Raw genomic sequence first — 14,663 nt, forward strand, 5'->3', positions numbered from 1 at the left:
CACTTGTTTTTGGCTCGGTTTTATCAAGGGGCAAAGTGTTTTAAGGGGAGTTGTGCTTACCGCAAGTTCTACCCTCACTCCCTCATCTCTGTCCCTCTCCTCCTGAGTCTCCTCCTCATTGTGCATGCCACTGCCGCCGACACCGACACCACCACCATTATCATCAGCCACGGGAGCTGATGAAGGTCCTGCTACTGCCGAAAACATGTCTGTCAATTTGACACATTTGGCAGCGTCTGTCTGAACAGTCTGTTTCTTTTTCTCACGCAGCTTCTCTGCACCTCCTTTGCGTTTCTTCTCCATGATCTCTATCACTATTCTAGCCTGGCAGATGCACACTGAAACTGCATGCAGAAGTCCCAAAGAGGGTGCTGTTTAAAGATATGATTGGGCCAGTCCAGTGTCAATTAAGAAAACAACCAATGGGCCGCTGAGCTACATGTTTCATGGGCCGCATCTGTCCTAACCTATGTGATATTTTTGACTAAAGTGTTTTGGGCCAGCAGCCCAGTGTCAATTGAAAAAACTATGGGCCGCCAATCTAGGCCTACCACTTTTATGGGCCGGTTCATGGGCCGGACAAAAAAAGAAGTGTTGGCGGTCGGCCCAAAAAGCACGTCGGCCCACCGGGAAAGTGCCCAGTATGCCAGCTGGCCAGTCCGCCCCTGCACTGCGGCCTAGTGCACCTTAACAATGTATACATTGCAAAATGTAAAGAATATGCTTATCTAATCTCACACTTTTCAAATCATATACATTTTTGTCAATTTTGCACAAAATCCAGCAGAAGAAAGAAAAAAACATGAATATACATGTTGATTTAAAGTGCGACGATCATAAAAAGTCTGCACAGTTGAGTTATTTCATTCCTTCCATCAGCTTGCGTGTACTCCATCAAACCCTTATGTTTGTTGTAGAAGGCGCGGACCTCTCCAGTTACCTTTCCGTCAGCTCCGTAAAATGTATGCTCAATTGTCTATTTTACTAATATTAGTTGCTTTATGTTGTTGACGTTGGACGGTGATGACATGTGGCTTTGAGTCGCTCACCAGGATTGGGAAATCAACTTGCCAGTCTCCTGCCGACTCTGCTAAACTCCCCCCTACTCTGCTAGCCTGGGCTAGCTAGCCAGCTGGCCGGTCAACTTTTCAAATGTAAACATCGGAGTAAACACAGAGGAAAAGGAGGAGAAGATGAGCACAAGCTAGCAAGACCATCTCTGCAGCCATCTCATGACACTGAGTCGCTCATCAGGATTGGGAAATCAACTTACAACTCTCCTGCTGACTCTGCTAGCCTGGCCAATTGAGTTTTTTCAAGAGTAAACGCATAAGGAAAAGGTGAAGATGGCTATCAGCTACGACCTATTGCTACGATCCGACTATGTGGACAAGCAGGACCATCTCTGCGCCCATCTCTACATCAGAAGGGGCACCAAGGCAAGCGTGGAGGAAATGAACACCGAGTGCGACTTCTCTGCTGGGCGTCCTGCTAACCAGTGTGCAGGCGACTTGGACTTGGCTTTCGCCGAGACTTGGCTTGATCCTGGAGTGCCGTTCAACCGGGTGACCCTTTTTCTGTGTGCCAATCTGACAGCCACATTCTGCTTCATGAATCATGCACAGGTTGAAGGAGCTGATGGGACTCCATTTCACTGGAATTGTACCTTATATGTTTCATGTGACAAATAAAATTGATCAATTGATTGATGTCCCTCCTCTTCTCCAACCCTCGTGAAGTGCACTCAATCTTTTGACCTGATTAAAAGGAACGCGTGTCAGAAAAAGAAAGTGAAAACATGACCAATCAGAGCACAAAGTACCAAACACAAACCAGGAAAGGGAACACATTATTCACCTCTTTCAATCACTTTAAAGTCTCACTTTGGTTTTTACCTAAAGCAAAGTAAAGCAGGGTGGAAGAGCCCTGTGTGAGCTCTAAAAAACAAATGTTCAATGGCTGATGTGTGAAAGGACCAATTAATTAAGTGCTATCAAACAATTTAAAAAGCAAAATCAAGTTAATGAATATTCAAAGGGGGGTGAAACAGCTCTTTTTAAAAAAAAAAAAAGAAACAGACAACACCTTTTCCTTCAAACATCAGGCACTTGTTCGGGCTAAAAATGAACCTAAATCAGAGGCGACGATCGTAGTAGGAGCTGACTACAAGATAGACGGCCTGTACAGAGGCAACCATTCTTCTGTTTTTATCCTCTTTTTCTCCAAATTCAACACCACACTAACTTTTCCCCAAAAGAAAAGAGTTTTAGTCTCGCCTGAGTGTTTGCCCACATAAGCTCAGTGGGATCACCCTCTCGGTTTGTTCATGGCAACACTGCACCAATGTAAAGTAGCCCCAAAATCTTGGCCAGAGGCCCGTCTGAATTTTAAGTGACCTATTTGGCCACTTGTGGGTCCCTGCACATCTCCCTCCTTCTCCTCGCTCTATCAGTCCTCTAGGGCTCGTTTATTTAAGAAGACATACACATATCAAGGGCCTCCTTTCACTGAGTCCCAGGGACAATATTTCTTATTTACCATCTGGCAGGACAAACCCGCCCCCTGTCACCTCATTGCTCTATATAAAACGGCAAAAGGGCCAGATGATAAGAACTTGGTCTCAAGACAAGCCTGGCTATGCGGTGTAAAGTCCTCGTCTATGTCGTCCTTCTGACTCTCGTAAAGCATGGTGAGTATTGTGCCATTATACTCGAAGGCCGGTTACAAAGACTACATTGTTGTTTCTTGACCTAAGGACCACGTTTGCACAAGTTTGAGCTGACCAGGTGAAATTGGAAATATTGACACTGAGCTGTCTCAGGTGGACTCTGGATTTGAAGGCTTGTAACAGGGATGTTTTACAGTTAATAGTCCCAATGCAAATCATTAGTTTGTTTAGGTCTTTTAGTGGTTTACTGCAAGTTAAAATAAGTGTAAAAGTACAGATGTCAGTGTCAACATGTAAACTTCACAGTGTATGTTAGGACCAGTACGAGTATAAGAGCATTATGTATACAGTGTATTAGGTTCGGGCTATATTATAATACATAAAGTGAATAGAACTGCTTTATGCTAATATTGGATTTACAAGATGTTCACATGAAGTGCAGTGATTTGTCGGTGATTGGATTCGGCCAAATCAGTTAAAACTCCATATGCAAATGTGGTTGTTTTACTAAACGGCTCTTAAATACTATATAACAATACATGCTGACATATGACAGGTGATATTGCAATATAAAATGTCAGCCCCACAGTCTAATAATTCACATGCACTGAGAAAAATGGCCAAAGCTAAGTCATTATTTAGAAGTGAAATCACTCTTACATACAATATGGCACTCCTCTCTGTATACCTTAGCTGTTATCATGTCAAGGTGATTTGGAGATGATAATGACCATGGTTAAGTAGTGAAAAGTATGTTCTTATTATCAGACCATTATTTCTTCCAAATTTAGACGCAAGTGCTCTGAATTGACCTGAAAGTTTTAAATTACTTTAATGATTCTAACTGTTGATCTATTCGGACCACAGGTTGAACTGGTGTTGCTTCGTTGGTGGATCAGGATGATGTTTGCTGTTAAATGGTTTAGACTTATTGTACTTTTTTAGCAAGAAATAAACACCAAAGTAGAGCATTAGTCATATTTTTTTTTAATTCTCATTCTTTTCTTTCCTGTCAACCAGCTATGATCAGCCCATCTATCACACTTAACAAGAGGTGCAACATAAACCTGTCCATTTCTTGACTCAATACCTGCCAAGTATTTATTACTAGTTACTAATTAATCTGATTGGGTGGTCAGACCAGACTAAAAGGCTTTCTATTTACATTGATTTAGGGAGGGATACTGAGTTTACTGATTTATGGTTAGGGGTGAAAAGAGAGAATGTGAAGCGGAGAATTTCATGAAACTCAAACTACACAAAATTCCTCTATCACTTCTCTTTCAGGTTTTTGACATGTAAAAAACAACATGGATGAGTTCTCGTTGCCCAGACTTAGACATTTATTGTTGCAGGTGTATTGTTATAAGCATGTATTGTTCTTAGTTATTAAGATTTATTTTAAAATAAAATGTCAGGCTTAAAAGGAGCTATAGCCTTGTGGCTACAAGAGGCAATAAGATTACTCATTTGCACCGTGTGTTTGTGTCTGGTATTACTTTTGTGATAAAACCACTTGAATGTCAGTCTGTTATCTGTTTAAACATGTTTTACTAGCAAAAGCAGAGAAGTCTCATAACTGACTCAGTAATGTCAGTTATACAGCAGTATAAGTTTGCTAATGTTAGCTAACATTAGCTACTGGTCACAGCAGACTTAAAAGTAAAACTGTGGAAGCAAAACTCTTGAGTTTATTTAACTGAACAAAGGTAGGTTTTATTGCTCATGGATTAAAATTCTCATTTGACAGAGGATTATGGTGTCTGTGACGAAATTGCTTCGCAAGAGTCACTCAATGATTGCTATACATTACTAGCTGTGGTGTTATGTTAGCTTGACTCAGGTTATAAAATACATTCTTGTTTTGACAGAAATTAAAACTTAAGTTGAAGATCTGACTCAATCATTAACCAAATAAAGTCACATTTTACATCTTACAGAACCCCCATGTGCTGTTCAGCAAAGGCTCTTTTTTCACTCCATCTAAACTTTCTTTCTCTGCTTACAGTGTCTCCAAGTGAAATACAGGCCAGTCCGAATACAAAGGCAACTCTTCCCTGCAATGTGACGTTCCCTCTTTCTGTAAAGGGGGACAAAATAGACAAGTCTCTCATCAAAGTCAGCTGGATAAGTAACGGCTCTGACATCGCCTCATTCAGAGAAGCGGCAACTCAAATAAAGGAAGGCTTCAGTTGGGACACCACTGATTTCATCAACGGGGACTTTTCACTGACTGTCCTCAGAGCCGGTCTTGACCTGCAGGGCCAGTATGAATGCACCGTCAGCTACAACTCCACAATGCTGCACTCCAGCAACGTTACATTCAGTATCCTCGGTATGTCTTTGTCCAGTTGTTGAGATTTGATTTGTACATTTAAAAGTCCCATATTGTAAAAAATTACATTTCCATTTTTTTTTTTATTATAAAGCAGGTTGAGGTGTTATATAAATACTGTGAAAGTATCAAAACGCTCAATCCACAGAGAAATGCACACAGCCCGTATTCAGAAACTGTGCCTTAAAACGAGCCGTCAGGACTTCCGTGCGGTTGTGATGTCACAACTATACTATATATAGGTAGAAAAGGCCGCTACAGTGCCTTTACAGTCATTCTTGGCTGCAATGACGGTGCTGAGACTCTGAGAGCACAGATGCAGAAGACCCGGAAACGCTGACCAATCAGAGCAGACTGGGCTTTTTTGGGAGAGGGGCTTAAAGAGACAGGCACTAAAACGGTGCGTTTCAGACAGAGGGTGAATACAGGAATATTCAGACAGCTAGTATGAGAAGCTTAATGTGTTTTGTGAACATTGAAGCATGTAAACATGTTCTAGTAGAAACCTGAAAATGAGCATGATATGGGAATTTTAAGCACATTTGATAATAAAAGCAGGTACAAAGCTGAACATTTTGATCCTCTTTTTTCCCCTCAATTTCTTTTACTTCTCTTCCTTTTAGCTTCCCCCACTCTATCCATCCCTCAGCAGTGGGTGGTGTTAGAAACAGAGAGCCACTTTACATGCCATGCAGATGGTTTCTACCCTCCTCCTGTCTCTTTCTCCTGGACCAGAGATGGGCAAGTGATTCAACCTCCTTACCACATTGAAGGTGAACAGACTCCAGATGGGTACTACATGGCTGTGGGCAACCTGACCTTCTACCCTTCCCGCGAGGACCAGAACGTGACCTTTGGCTGTAAAGTGTCACACAATGGCAGCTATCAAGAGCTGGATTTCCAACTAAATATTACCTGTGAGTGACACAAAGACACATTGATTGACCTTGTGCATTTGCCCAATGACTACAATGACTCATATCTGTACTTCATGTGCATTACATTGCATGTCATTTAGCTGACGCTTTTATCCAAAGTGACTTCCAATTAAGGGCTTTTAACCCTGAAGGTACAAACTCCAGACAACAAGAAGTAAGTGCAAGTACATTAGCTTTAAATAAGCCTAACTACAAAGAACCAAATAAAAGTGCAACTGTATGTTTTTTTTATTTTTATTAACCAAGGTGGAGAGGAAATGTATTTTTAGCCTGTGGCAGAAGATGTGTAGTCTTTCGGCCATAGAACTGGAATAGCTACTTCTGTCAATCATTAAAGTAGAAACTGTGGGAACAACTGCTTATCCTTAAAATCTAAACCAAAAGATCTTAATAAGGTTTTCTTTGTCTCTCCTCAGACCTTCCTTATGTTAGACTTGCTGCAGTACTCTCACACTCCAACAACATTCCTCTCACTCTTTACTGTGACGTAGAGAGTTTCTACCCAGAGGAAGTATCTGTGTCTTGGCTTCAAAACAGCACAGTCCTCCCTGAGCCCCCCGCCACTGAGCTGAACCCAGATGGGACTTACAGAACCAGGCACTATTATACTTTGAGCCCTGAGCAGAGGGAGCAAGGTGGGAAGGTGGAATGTGCAGTAAACCAACCTGGGGTAGTGCACCCTGTCAGTGGCTCAGCGTACCTCGAGAAACTGGACCCTCAAGGTATATATTTGACAGACTTTCTACTTTTTTATAAGTAGAGCGGAGACGGGGTACAAGTCACACCAATTTGAGACATGCTATCATTTCGTTTTTCAATATCTTTTTTCACTTTGAATGATAGTTTGACATACTGTATAATCCCCTGAAACTAGAGGTTTGGAACAAAGTCTGAGAACTGCAAAGAACAAGCAAAAAAAAACTGGCTTCCTAATAACCACACAATTGTTTGCAACTTGTTTGTTCTGTTCTTGATGCTGGCATAGTTTACAATTTTCTCACTCTGTTTCCTCATAGCTGAAGCTCCAGTGTTGACCAAATCAGCCAAAGCATCTGTGGCTTTGATGTGTATTTCGCTGGTACTGGTCGTCTTGCTCTGCTTTGGCGTTTCTTGGAGAAGAAGGGATGGTGAGTCAAAGGACCGTGGTAGACGCCACTGTAACCCCTTAAATAAAGCAAAGTCTATATGAGACCCTCAATATGGCCATAGCATGGAGAGAGATAGGGTTTTTTTTACTTGCCGTTGTGACCTTTGGTTGCTTAGAGAGGAAAAAAGTCTTGAGTTCTTCACAAAACAAAGGAAAATATTAAAGAAATGATATAATTGAAATTAACATAACAGAATCATCTTTTGACCGCTCAAATGTATCTTTGGACTCCATGTGGGGTCCTGACCGCCATGTTGGGAAAATACCAGGAAAATGCAACAATAGGTGCTTTCCGACCGGATAGTACTTGTACTTTTTAGAGGAAAAGTACACTTCTAAGCAGTTCTAAGAACTACTCTCCCCCAAAATCTTTTTTTCCGTTTGCATTCCCACTGGCCAAGTGGCCATAGGGACTGGTAGGAGGGGTAAGGGAGTGACGCAAGCACGGCAACGGTCTTTATAGCATCGTCACTAGACCTTAGCGTCACATACAACAACAACAAATGATGCTAATACTGCACTTTTCCTATATTAAATGCACGTCCATTCTCGTAGTAATTCACGTAATGTTTTGCTTAATACAGACGGGGCTTTATTATACTCGGAACAGACCCCGCCTCTGCCGGCTGCACTGTGGACGTGTGTGTGTGTGTGTGATTGTGTGTGTGTGTGTGTTAACTCCGAAAAGACAGTTAACCACAGGTTCCCGTTAATCTTATGATGGACATGTGTTGTGATATTTAAACAAACGAACCGTCAACGGCGAAATAAAAGCCTCTTATTTACGAGATTTACGGTCTGAGAGACCTCCAGCTTACCGCGAGGTGTCTGAGCAAGACTGGCCGAGCGACGAGCTAGAAGCCGGGGAAGGCGCTTGCTGGCTGTCGCCTCACTTGATGGAGCTTCTGAACTCCGAAAACTTAGAAGCAAATTGTCAATTTGGCATAAATTTTCGCAAGACTGCCTATATTTGAAATCTAAACAGTTAATTTATCGCCTAAAACGTTGTCAGAACTGAATTTAATGATGAATAAGATGGTGAAAATTGTTAAAAATGTCCCGTTGTTGGTTGTTGCTCTGTCTGCAAGTTTCCGAGTTGGTAGTGACTTATAAGTTCGACCAATCAAGTACACCTAGGAAAAGGGAAAAGGGAAAAGACCCTGCTCTGAAGTAGGAGCTAAAAAAGTATGCTACTGAGGCCAGAGGAACTTAAAAATCCCCAAATTTTTCCTGTCGGAACACGACGAAAAAAGTGTTCTAGGAACATTTAGTTCTAAGAACTGGAAAAATCCCTTCGGTCGGAAAGCCCCTAGTGCCTCTGTCCTTTATTCAAGTAACTCCTAACTAACATATGCAGTATCACATTTCAAAAACACTACCATGTTAGACTGGAAGCACACAGATGCAATGGGTTTCAGGAGCACCTGGTTTAGCAGGGTATGAGGAATGCATGCTTTGGATGGAAATGCACAATTGTACGGAAGAGGATTAGGGCCACATGTGAAAAAAATGTATTTGAGTTCTGAGTTTAAAGTCAGAATTCTGAGAATTCTGAGATTCAAGTCAGAATTCAGACTTTAAACTCAGAACTCAAATACTTGTTTATCTTTTCACATGTGGTCCTAATCCTCTTCCGTACAATTGTGATTGTTGACAGCAAATCCTGTAATTATTGAAGAATAGCTGCCTCCCCAGCTCCCATTTTCTCTTACTGACTTATTTATCTCCATTCTTTTTCCCCTCACTCAGAGAAAAAGAAGTCTCTGAATGTGTCAGGGATCATTCTCCCTCCACGCGTGATTGTTGGTCAAAAGGGCAGAGTGACAATGAGCATTGAGGGCCGGAGGGTGGACCGAGTCCAGACAGCATGGTTTCTCAATGACACCCCTATCTCTGACACTTCACTCACAGGTAGGAGCGAGTAACCAGCAACTACTGGGGAATACTTCTTTGACCCTGTCTGACACGGTCTGGCAGAATTCTAGTGGCGATCACAAAGTGTGTATGTATGATTACTGTCACACAGTGTGGGAAAAGATCATTTTCCCAACCTTAGTAATAGTAGATCAACATTTTGGGAAATACGCTTGTTCACTGTCTTTCCGAGTGAAATGACGATGATCAATACCACTCACATGCCTGTGTGGTAAATATGAAGCTACTGTCAGCAGCTAAATCGAAAGCTCACTAATAAAAAAATCTTATTTGTTGAATCAGTGCAAAAACCAAAGCAGGAAACAACACACTGGGGTTTTATGTTGAAGTTATGAGACTATATTTTTATCTTGGTCGTGGACAGTTTCTTCCTGGTGTCGTATTGTCAACCATGAGGTTGCCATACAACCAGATGAGACAGATTAAACAAAACAGGTGCAACGTGTTTCATTAGTGAGCTTTTTTACACATGCTGGTATGTGGAGTTTTTTTTACCTTTGGAGAGAGCCAGGCTACCTGTTTCCCCCTGTTTCCAGTATTTATGCTAAGCTACCTGGCGGCTGTCCAACTGTTTCTTTAAAGCTACCTAATGAAAAATAAAAGGGGAAAACAGGATCTTAAAGGATTTCTATTGAATAAAAGAAACAAAAAATGTGTTTGGATTCATGTCAAAATAATACATTAAAGTGAACGATGTCACATGAGATGTATTGCAACTACTCCTTAAACATACCATGTTTTCTCTTTTACACTTAATTCTGCTAACAATTTACAACCTTACACACATAGGAACCTCCAAAACTAACTTTAACTGCCTCTATAACCCCCTAACCACCATCCATCTCCCCTATGGTCTAACTCTCACCTCCCCAGCGTCAGAGAAAGGTCCTCTGCTCCCCTCCAGAGGCGAGATGGGTTACTACAAGCTGCACACTCTGGGGCCGCTGTACTCATCTGGAAGTGGCACTCAACAGCTGATCTCCTCACTCACCTTCATCCCCCAGATTTCAATCCACAAGGGGGCGGTGTTTAAGTGTCAGGTGTCCTACATGGGCAAAGACAAGATCGTGGTGGAGAGGGTGTCGGAGAAGTTTACAATCCTGTGTAAGAAAAGATTTTTACTTATTTACTTTGCCTCTGCTTTTCTATGATTTCCACAATTTATGGAATGGACATTTCTGTAAACTTTGTCTTTTAGCTGCTCCACAAGTATCAGAAATCCAGCTGGCAGAGACACCAGGTGACTCTGGTAAGGCAAACAGTTTATCCATGTGTTGTAGTTCAATACATGTAAAACAGTCCTGGTTGTGAGAGGCTACATCCCTGCAATCTCTGTCGTCCAGATGTCATCAGCATGACTGTCCAGGCATCACATTTCCATCCGGACGTCATTACCTTCCGCTGGTTCTGCCAGGGGAGTGAGCTGAGCCCTGTCGCCTCCCAGGCCTCGTCCTCCCCTAGACCCAATTCTGAAGGAGTCTTTTCAGCCTTCAGCCAGTGTAAACTGCCTCGGAGTGAACTGGAAAAGGGAGGCACTAAAGTGTGGGTCAGTGTCCACCACATCGCCCTGAAGCAGCCAGTCACCCGTGAGACCAGAGGTGAGAAAGAGCGGAAGAAAGGGCATAAAATGTAACGATACAGTTAAAAATGAAAGCGTAAATCTCCACTTCATCCCAAATAGGGTTCATCAAGAGGCCGTGTGTGTCCGAAATCGTTGGCTCCACTTCTTCCCCAGAGAAGACTTTGATCCTTGGATGTGAAATCACAGATTTCTACCCCCCGAACATATCAGTCACCTGGCTGAAGCTCAGGGGGGGAGAGCAAGATGACAGAGAGGAGGAGGTGATAGTGGGAGGAGAGATGTGGGGCCCCATACAGACTCAGCCCAGACTCTACAGGGCCACAGCCACTCTGAAGAGAAGGCCAACAAATCAGGAGAAAAAGGAGAGAGGAGGAGGGATTATTTGTAGAGTCGAGCACTGTTCCCTACACGAGCCTATTGAGAAACACTGGAGAAATGTTGGCGTTGGTATGAATTTTTATAGGCACTTTTACTGTCAACAACTTTGAATGTTATCCTTATCTAAACTCATAGAAATAGATTTTTTTTCATTCACTTATACTTTCTGTTTGTATTCCCTTAGTTGCTCCCTCCATTCCTCCATTGATCTCAGTCTGTTGGAGCAGTGAAGGGGTTGGTGTGTTCTCTCTCATGTTGAAGGGAGGTCACCCTAAGGTGAAATTACTCTGGGCAGCGGGAGGACCCACTCTTTCACCACTGGTATCCAACGAGACAGAGGAGATAGGAGATGACGGACAGAGGGAGCTGAAAAGTGTGTGCGCCCTGGAGAGGTCCACAAGCCTGCCAAGTCAGACAAACAAACAGTTGGAGAGACGGAAGAATGGACATGCAATAAGTATTTGTCATTACTGTATTTGTTTTTTTTTCAAAAGTTTGTAATACAAAAATCTCACACAACAAAATGAATTAACTCTACGTGTGGAGAACTCCAGCCTGTGAAAACAGTTGCGTAACGTCTTCTGTGGCTCTGGAGGAGTTTACTTTAAGTCTAGGAAAATAACCTCAGTGATGTCATCTGGGTTATTTTAGGATTGGGTTCGAAGTCAACCAGTTTTTAATCGGAAGCCTGTGCTACAAATAGAGGCAGTTGGTATTTACTTGGTAGGGAGCGTCTGAGGAAACATGCTGTTATGTTGCATTATGGGTAGTGTAGGAGCCAACAAGCTTGAACCATAATATTAATATTAGAATATTCCAAAGTCTGCTGTATTGGTTTTTTCTCTATTTTTTGTGCAATACTAAATCTCTGGAATAGCCATTAAAATGTTTATGGAAAGTAGATTTGTTTGATTCAGTACTTATACTTTCTCCTCGGCGTGTGGGCAAACTTGATTTACAATATGAAGTCTAAAAAACATTGCATTAATGGAAACGTAACGGACATGCGCTACAGTGTTTGCCCTTACTTCTGAGGTACCTTTCTGCAAATTAGTTGGTGTTGCACTGCTGCACACCCAACACTGTGGCCACTGTGATGTATGGAGGAGGGGTTTAATATGTAGAAAGCACAATTCAAATTACATTGTGCAAACTGGCCAATACAGTATTCATATTTTTTCTGACTTAAAACGTTAACAAATATTTAGATTTTATTTCTGTACACAACAGAAAACCCTATGAGCGTTGGTGCTGTCTTCAAATTTTAAAACTGTTGTTACTTTATAGAAACAAAAGCTGCCGTCACAGACCCTGACACTGAAGGAATCGAATACATCGATGAAAAACTGCACGAAGAGAATAACAACATTGACAGGGACGAGGAAACAAAGTCAGAAGTGGATGAGGACAGTGTCAAAGAAAGAGAGCAAGGCCCAGGAGCACTGCACATCAACAGAATCAACCTGACGAAGGGTCCCAGAGGAAATGAGAGAGCACGTTTGAGAGTCTGCGTGGAGATCATACACCCTGCACTCAAGCTTCCTGTTTATCGAACCTGGACAGGTAAGACGCTACAAACAACTAACATACAGTGCATGTACATGCACACATTACTGAGTCTACATCATGAAGTATTCTCACAAAAGCCAGAAAACCAGACTGGTTGATTGACAGATTACCAATCTTATGAAAAAAGTAACAGTCAACGGGAAGTTTGTTCAAGTTTAGTTTTTTAATGTGATCTTGTGTCCTCTCTTTCAGAGCCCAATGAGGAAATTTCATCTTCCACATTAAAGCCCTGATGTGTGCAAGAGTGCCTTTCTATCTCATATATCCCATATATCAAATATATATCTCTATAACTTTAATCATGAAGTAGTATGTTTTTAAGGATATCTTTGATGATGTGGTTTTGCTTCCAACATTTTTGTGTCTTTATTTATTATCTTATATTCTTAATCTGTCACTGTTACTTTTTTTTTCTAACTTCATGATTTTTACAAATGGTATTTTTGTACAAAGAATTTTGCAATAATAATCCACTTCTGTGGATTTTTAAAATTCAGCTTCGGAAAATAAAATCTAAATACATTTTTTTGGAGATGTTTCTTTAGATTTTGTTTTTGTCTGTGAAAATGAGTCAACAGGCAATGTTTCTATTTTGTTCCGTGTTCTGATATCTGTTGTTGGTCAACCTCTGAAATAAGTTCTCATTTTAAAATACACTTCTGGTTTTTTGCTGTTGCACTCTGACCACAGGAATATCACTTCACTGTGCTGAGCAGAGGAGATGCTGCGTGGTTGATGTTTAGTTTAGAACTTCCTCCTCTCAGATTATTCAGCAAACATACCATGGCTGTCGACAACTGGAAACATACATGTTGTAAAATACAGTTTTCATTCCTTGTACATTAAATTAGGTTAATCTATAACGTGTCACCTAAAATTCTAGCAACTTCCATACATGTTGCATACATTATACATTTACCATAATAGCACACACTTACTGTATATGTTTTCTATTCATTTCATGTTGTAGGCTACATGACTATAATAAATATGCAGTTTGTAGTTAGTATTGTACAAGATAAGTGACCTACTGAATATTTGAAACAAAATTATAGGGCAAATAACTTAATAATTATGATTTCATGACAGGGAGGGCTGAATAAAAATATTAGAAACATCTAAACATTCAAATATTCACAAAGACAGAATCTTTTTAATTGTAGACCTTAAAGGAGCCTATGTAACTTTGGCAGAAGAGTGGCATTAATGGTAAATATAAAGTGTACTTGTCAAAAGAGTACTACTCTGATTTAGCATTGCACCTCCATAACAGTGACAATGAGGATCCCAATCGATGCACCAGAACCACAGATAGTCTTTTTTTTAAATCTTTTTCCTTGTCATTCTTATTAAAGACATTATCAGATGTTGCACAACTCTGTCTGTCTCTGGCTTTATACAACATTTTCCCCAGTAGTAGTATTACCCCCACCTGCAACAGATTTTTGACAGATGTACAAAATGTTTGACTACTGTGAAGTGTAACCATATAGCACAAGTAGAGGAGAGTATAGAGAGACGCAACTACTTGACTCAGTAATGTCAACAACAGCAATATATAAAATATGTTAAGTTTGCTAATGTAAGCTCAAATTAGCCACCATGAGCTTGGTCATACCAGACCAAGTACAGTTGTAGCAGCAAAACCCCTATTGAACTCTAAAATGCTGTGTTTCAGTATTTATGCATTCAACTTTTCATTTGTTCAAGAATGTAGGCCTATTATTTTTACTTTGAAAATCTGCTATCTGCTTCAAGCAAGCAAATCATTAGAATGAAATTGTCGTGTGGGTGAAATATCGTTAATTTGAACATCAGAAAACCAAATGCAAGCCTGCACTGTTATGTTCATATTTAAGAATGTTGGCAAACATTAGGATCTGCTTGTTTATTTAGGGAAGCATGTTTTAATTACAGTCATAAAGACATGTTCTCAGCTCAGGAGCTCCTGGTTTTTCTCCACCATGATTGTTACTAATATTACGAATCTGAATTTAAAAAAAAAAAAACCCTGCTGAGGACGACCGGAGTTATTTAAAAACATCCGTGTGACACAACAACTCAGAAACCATCTCACTTTTTGAGACAGAAGCTCTACGCACATCCGCAAA

At 41.0% G+C, this 14,663-nt stretch overlaps 1 protein-coding gene across 4 annotated transcripts in view; it reads left to right on the top strand.

The window, feature by feature from the left end:
* The window catches only part of si:ch211-180a12.2, an 86,660-nt gene extending 73,574 nt beyond the window's left edge, over positions 1-13,086 (top strand). Inside the window, exons 1-13 of one of the 4 annotated variants that reach the window (XM_031315818.2) lie at positions 2,422-2,689; positions 4,677-5,003; positions 5,627-5,920; positions 6,358-6,663; positions 6,958-7,068; positions 8,838-8,999; positions 9,813-10,127; positions 10,222-10,272; positions 10,367-10,621; positions 10,705-11,052; positions 11,168-11,440; positions 12,271-12,546; positions 12,745-13,086. In XM_031315818.2, coding sequence (XP_031171678.1) covers positions 2,638-2,689; positions 4,677-5,003; positions 5,627-5,920; positions 6,358-6,663; positions 6,958-7,068; positions 8,838-8,999; positions 9,813-10,127; positions 10,222-10,272; positions 10,367-10,621; positions 10,705-11,052; positions 11,168-11,440; positions 12,271-12,546; positions 12,745-12,785 — 2,811 coding nt within the window. In that variant the 5' untranslated portion in view covers positions 2,422-2,637 and the 3' untranslated portion in view covers positions 12,786-13,086. Of the gene's footprint in view, positions 1-2,421; positions 2,690-4,676; positions 5,004-5,626; positions 5,921-6,357; positions 6,664-6,957; positions 7,069-8,837; positions 9,000-9,812; positions 10,128-10,221; positions 10,273-10,366; positions 10,622-10,704; positions 11,053-11,167; positions 11,441-12,270; positions 12,547-12,744 lie in introns of those variants that run through there. The other 3 variants (XM_031315820.2, XM_031315817.2, XM_031315819.2) reach the window with 3 other exon arrangements.
* The last annotated feature ends 1,577 nt before the right edge of the window (positions 13,087-14,663 follow it).

Source organism: Sander lucioperca, chromosome 22 (assembly GCF_008315115.2).
Source record: "Sander lucioperca isolate FBNREF2018 chromosome 22, SLUC_FBN_1.2, whole genome shotgun sequence".
NCBI classification, from domain to species: domain Eukaryota; kingdom Metazoa; phylum Chordata; class Actinopteri; order Perciformes; family Percidae; genus Sander; species Sander lucioperca.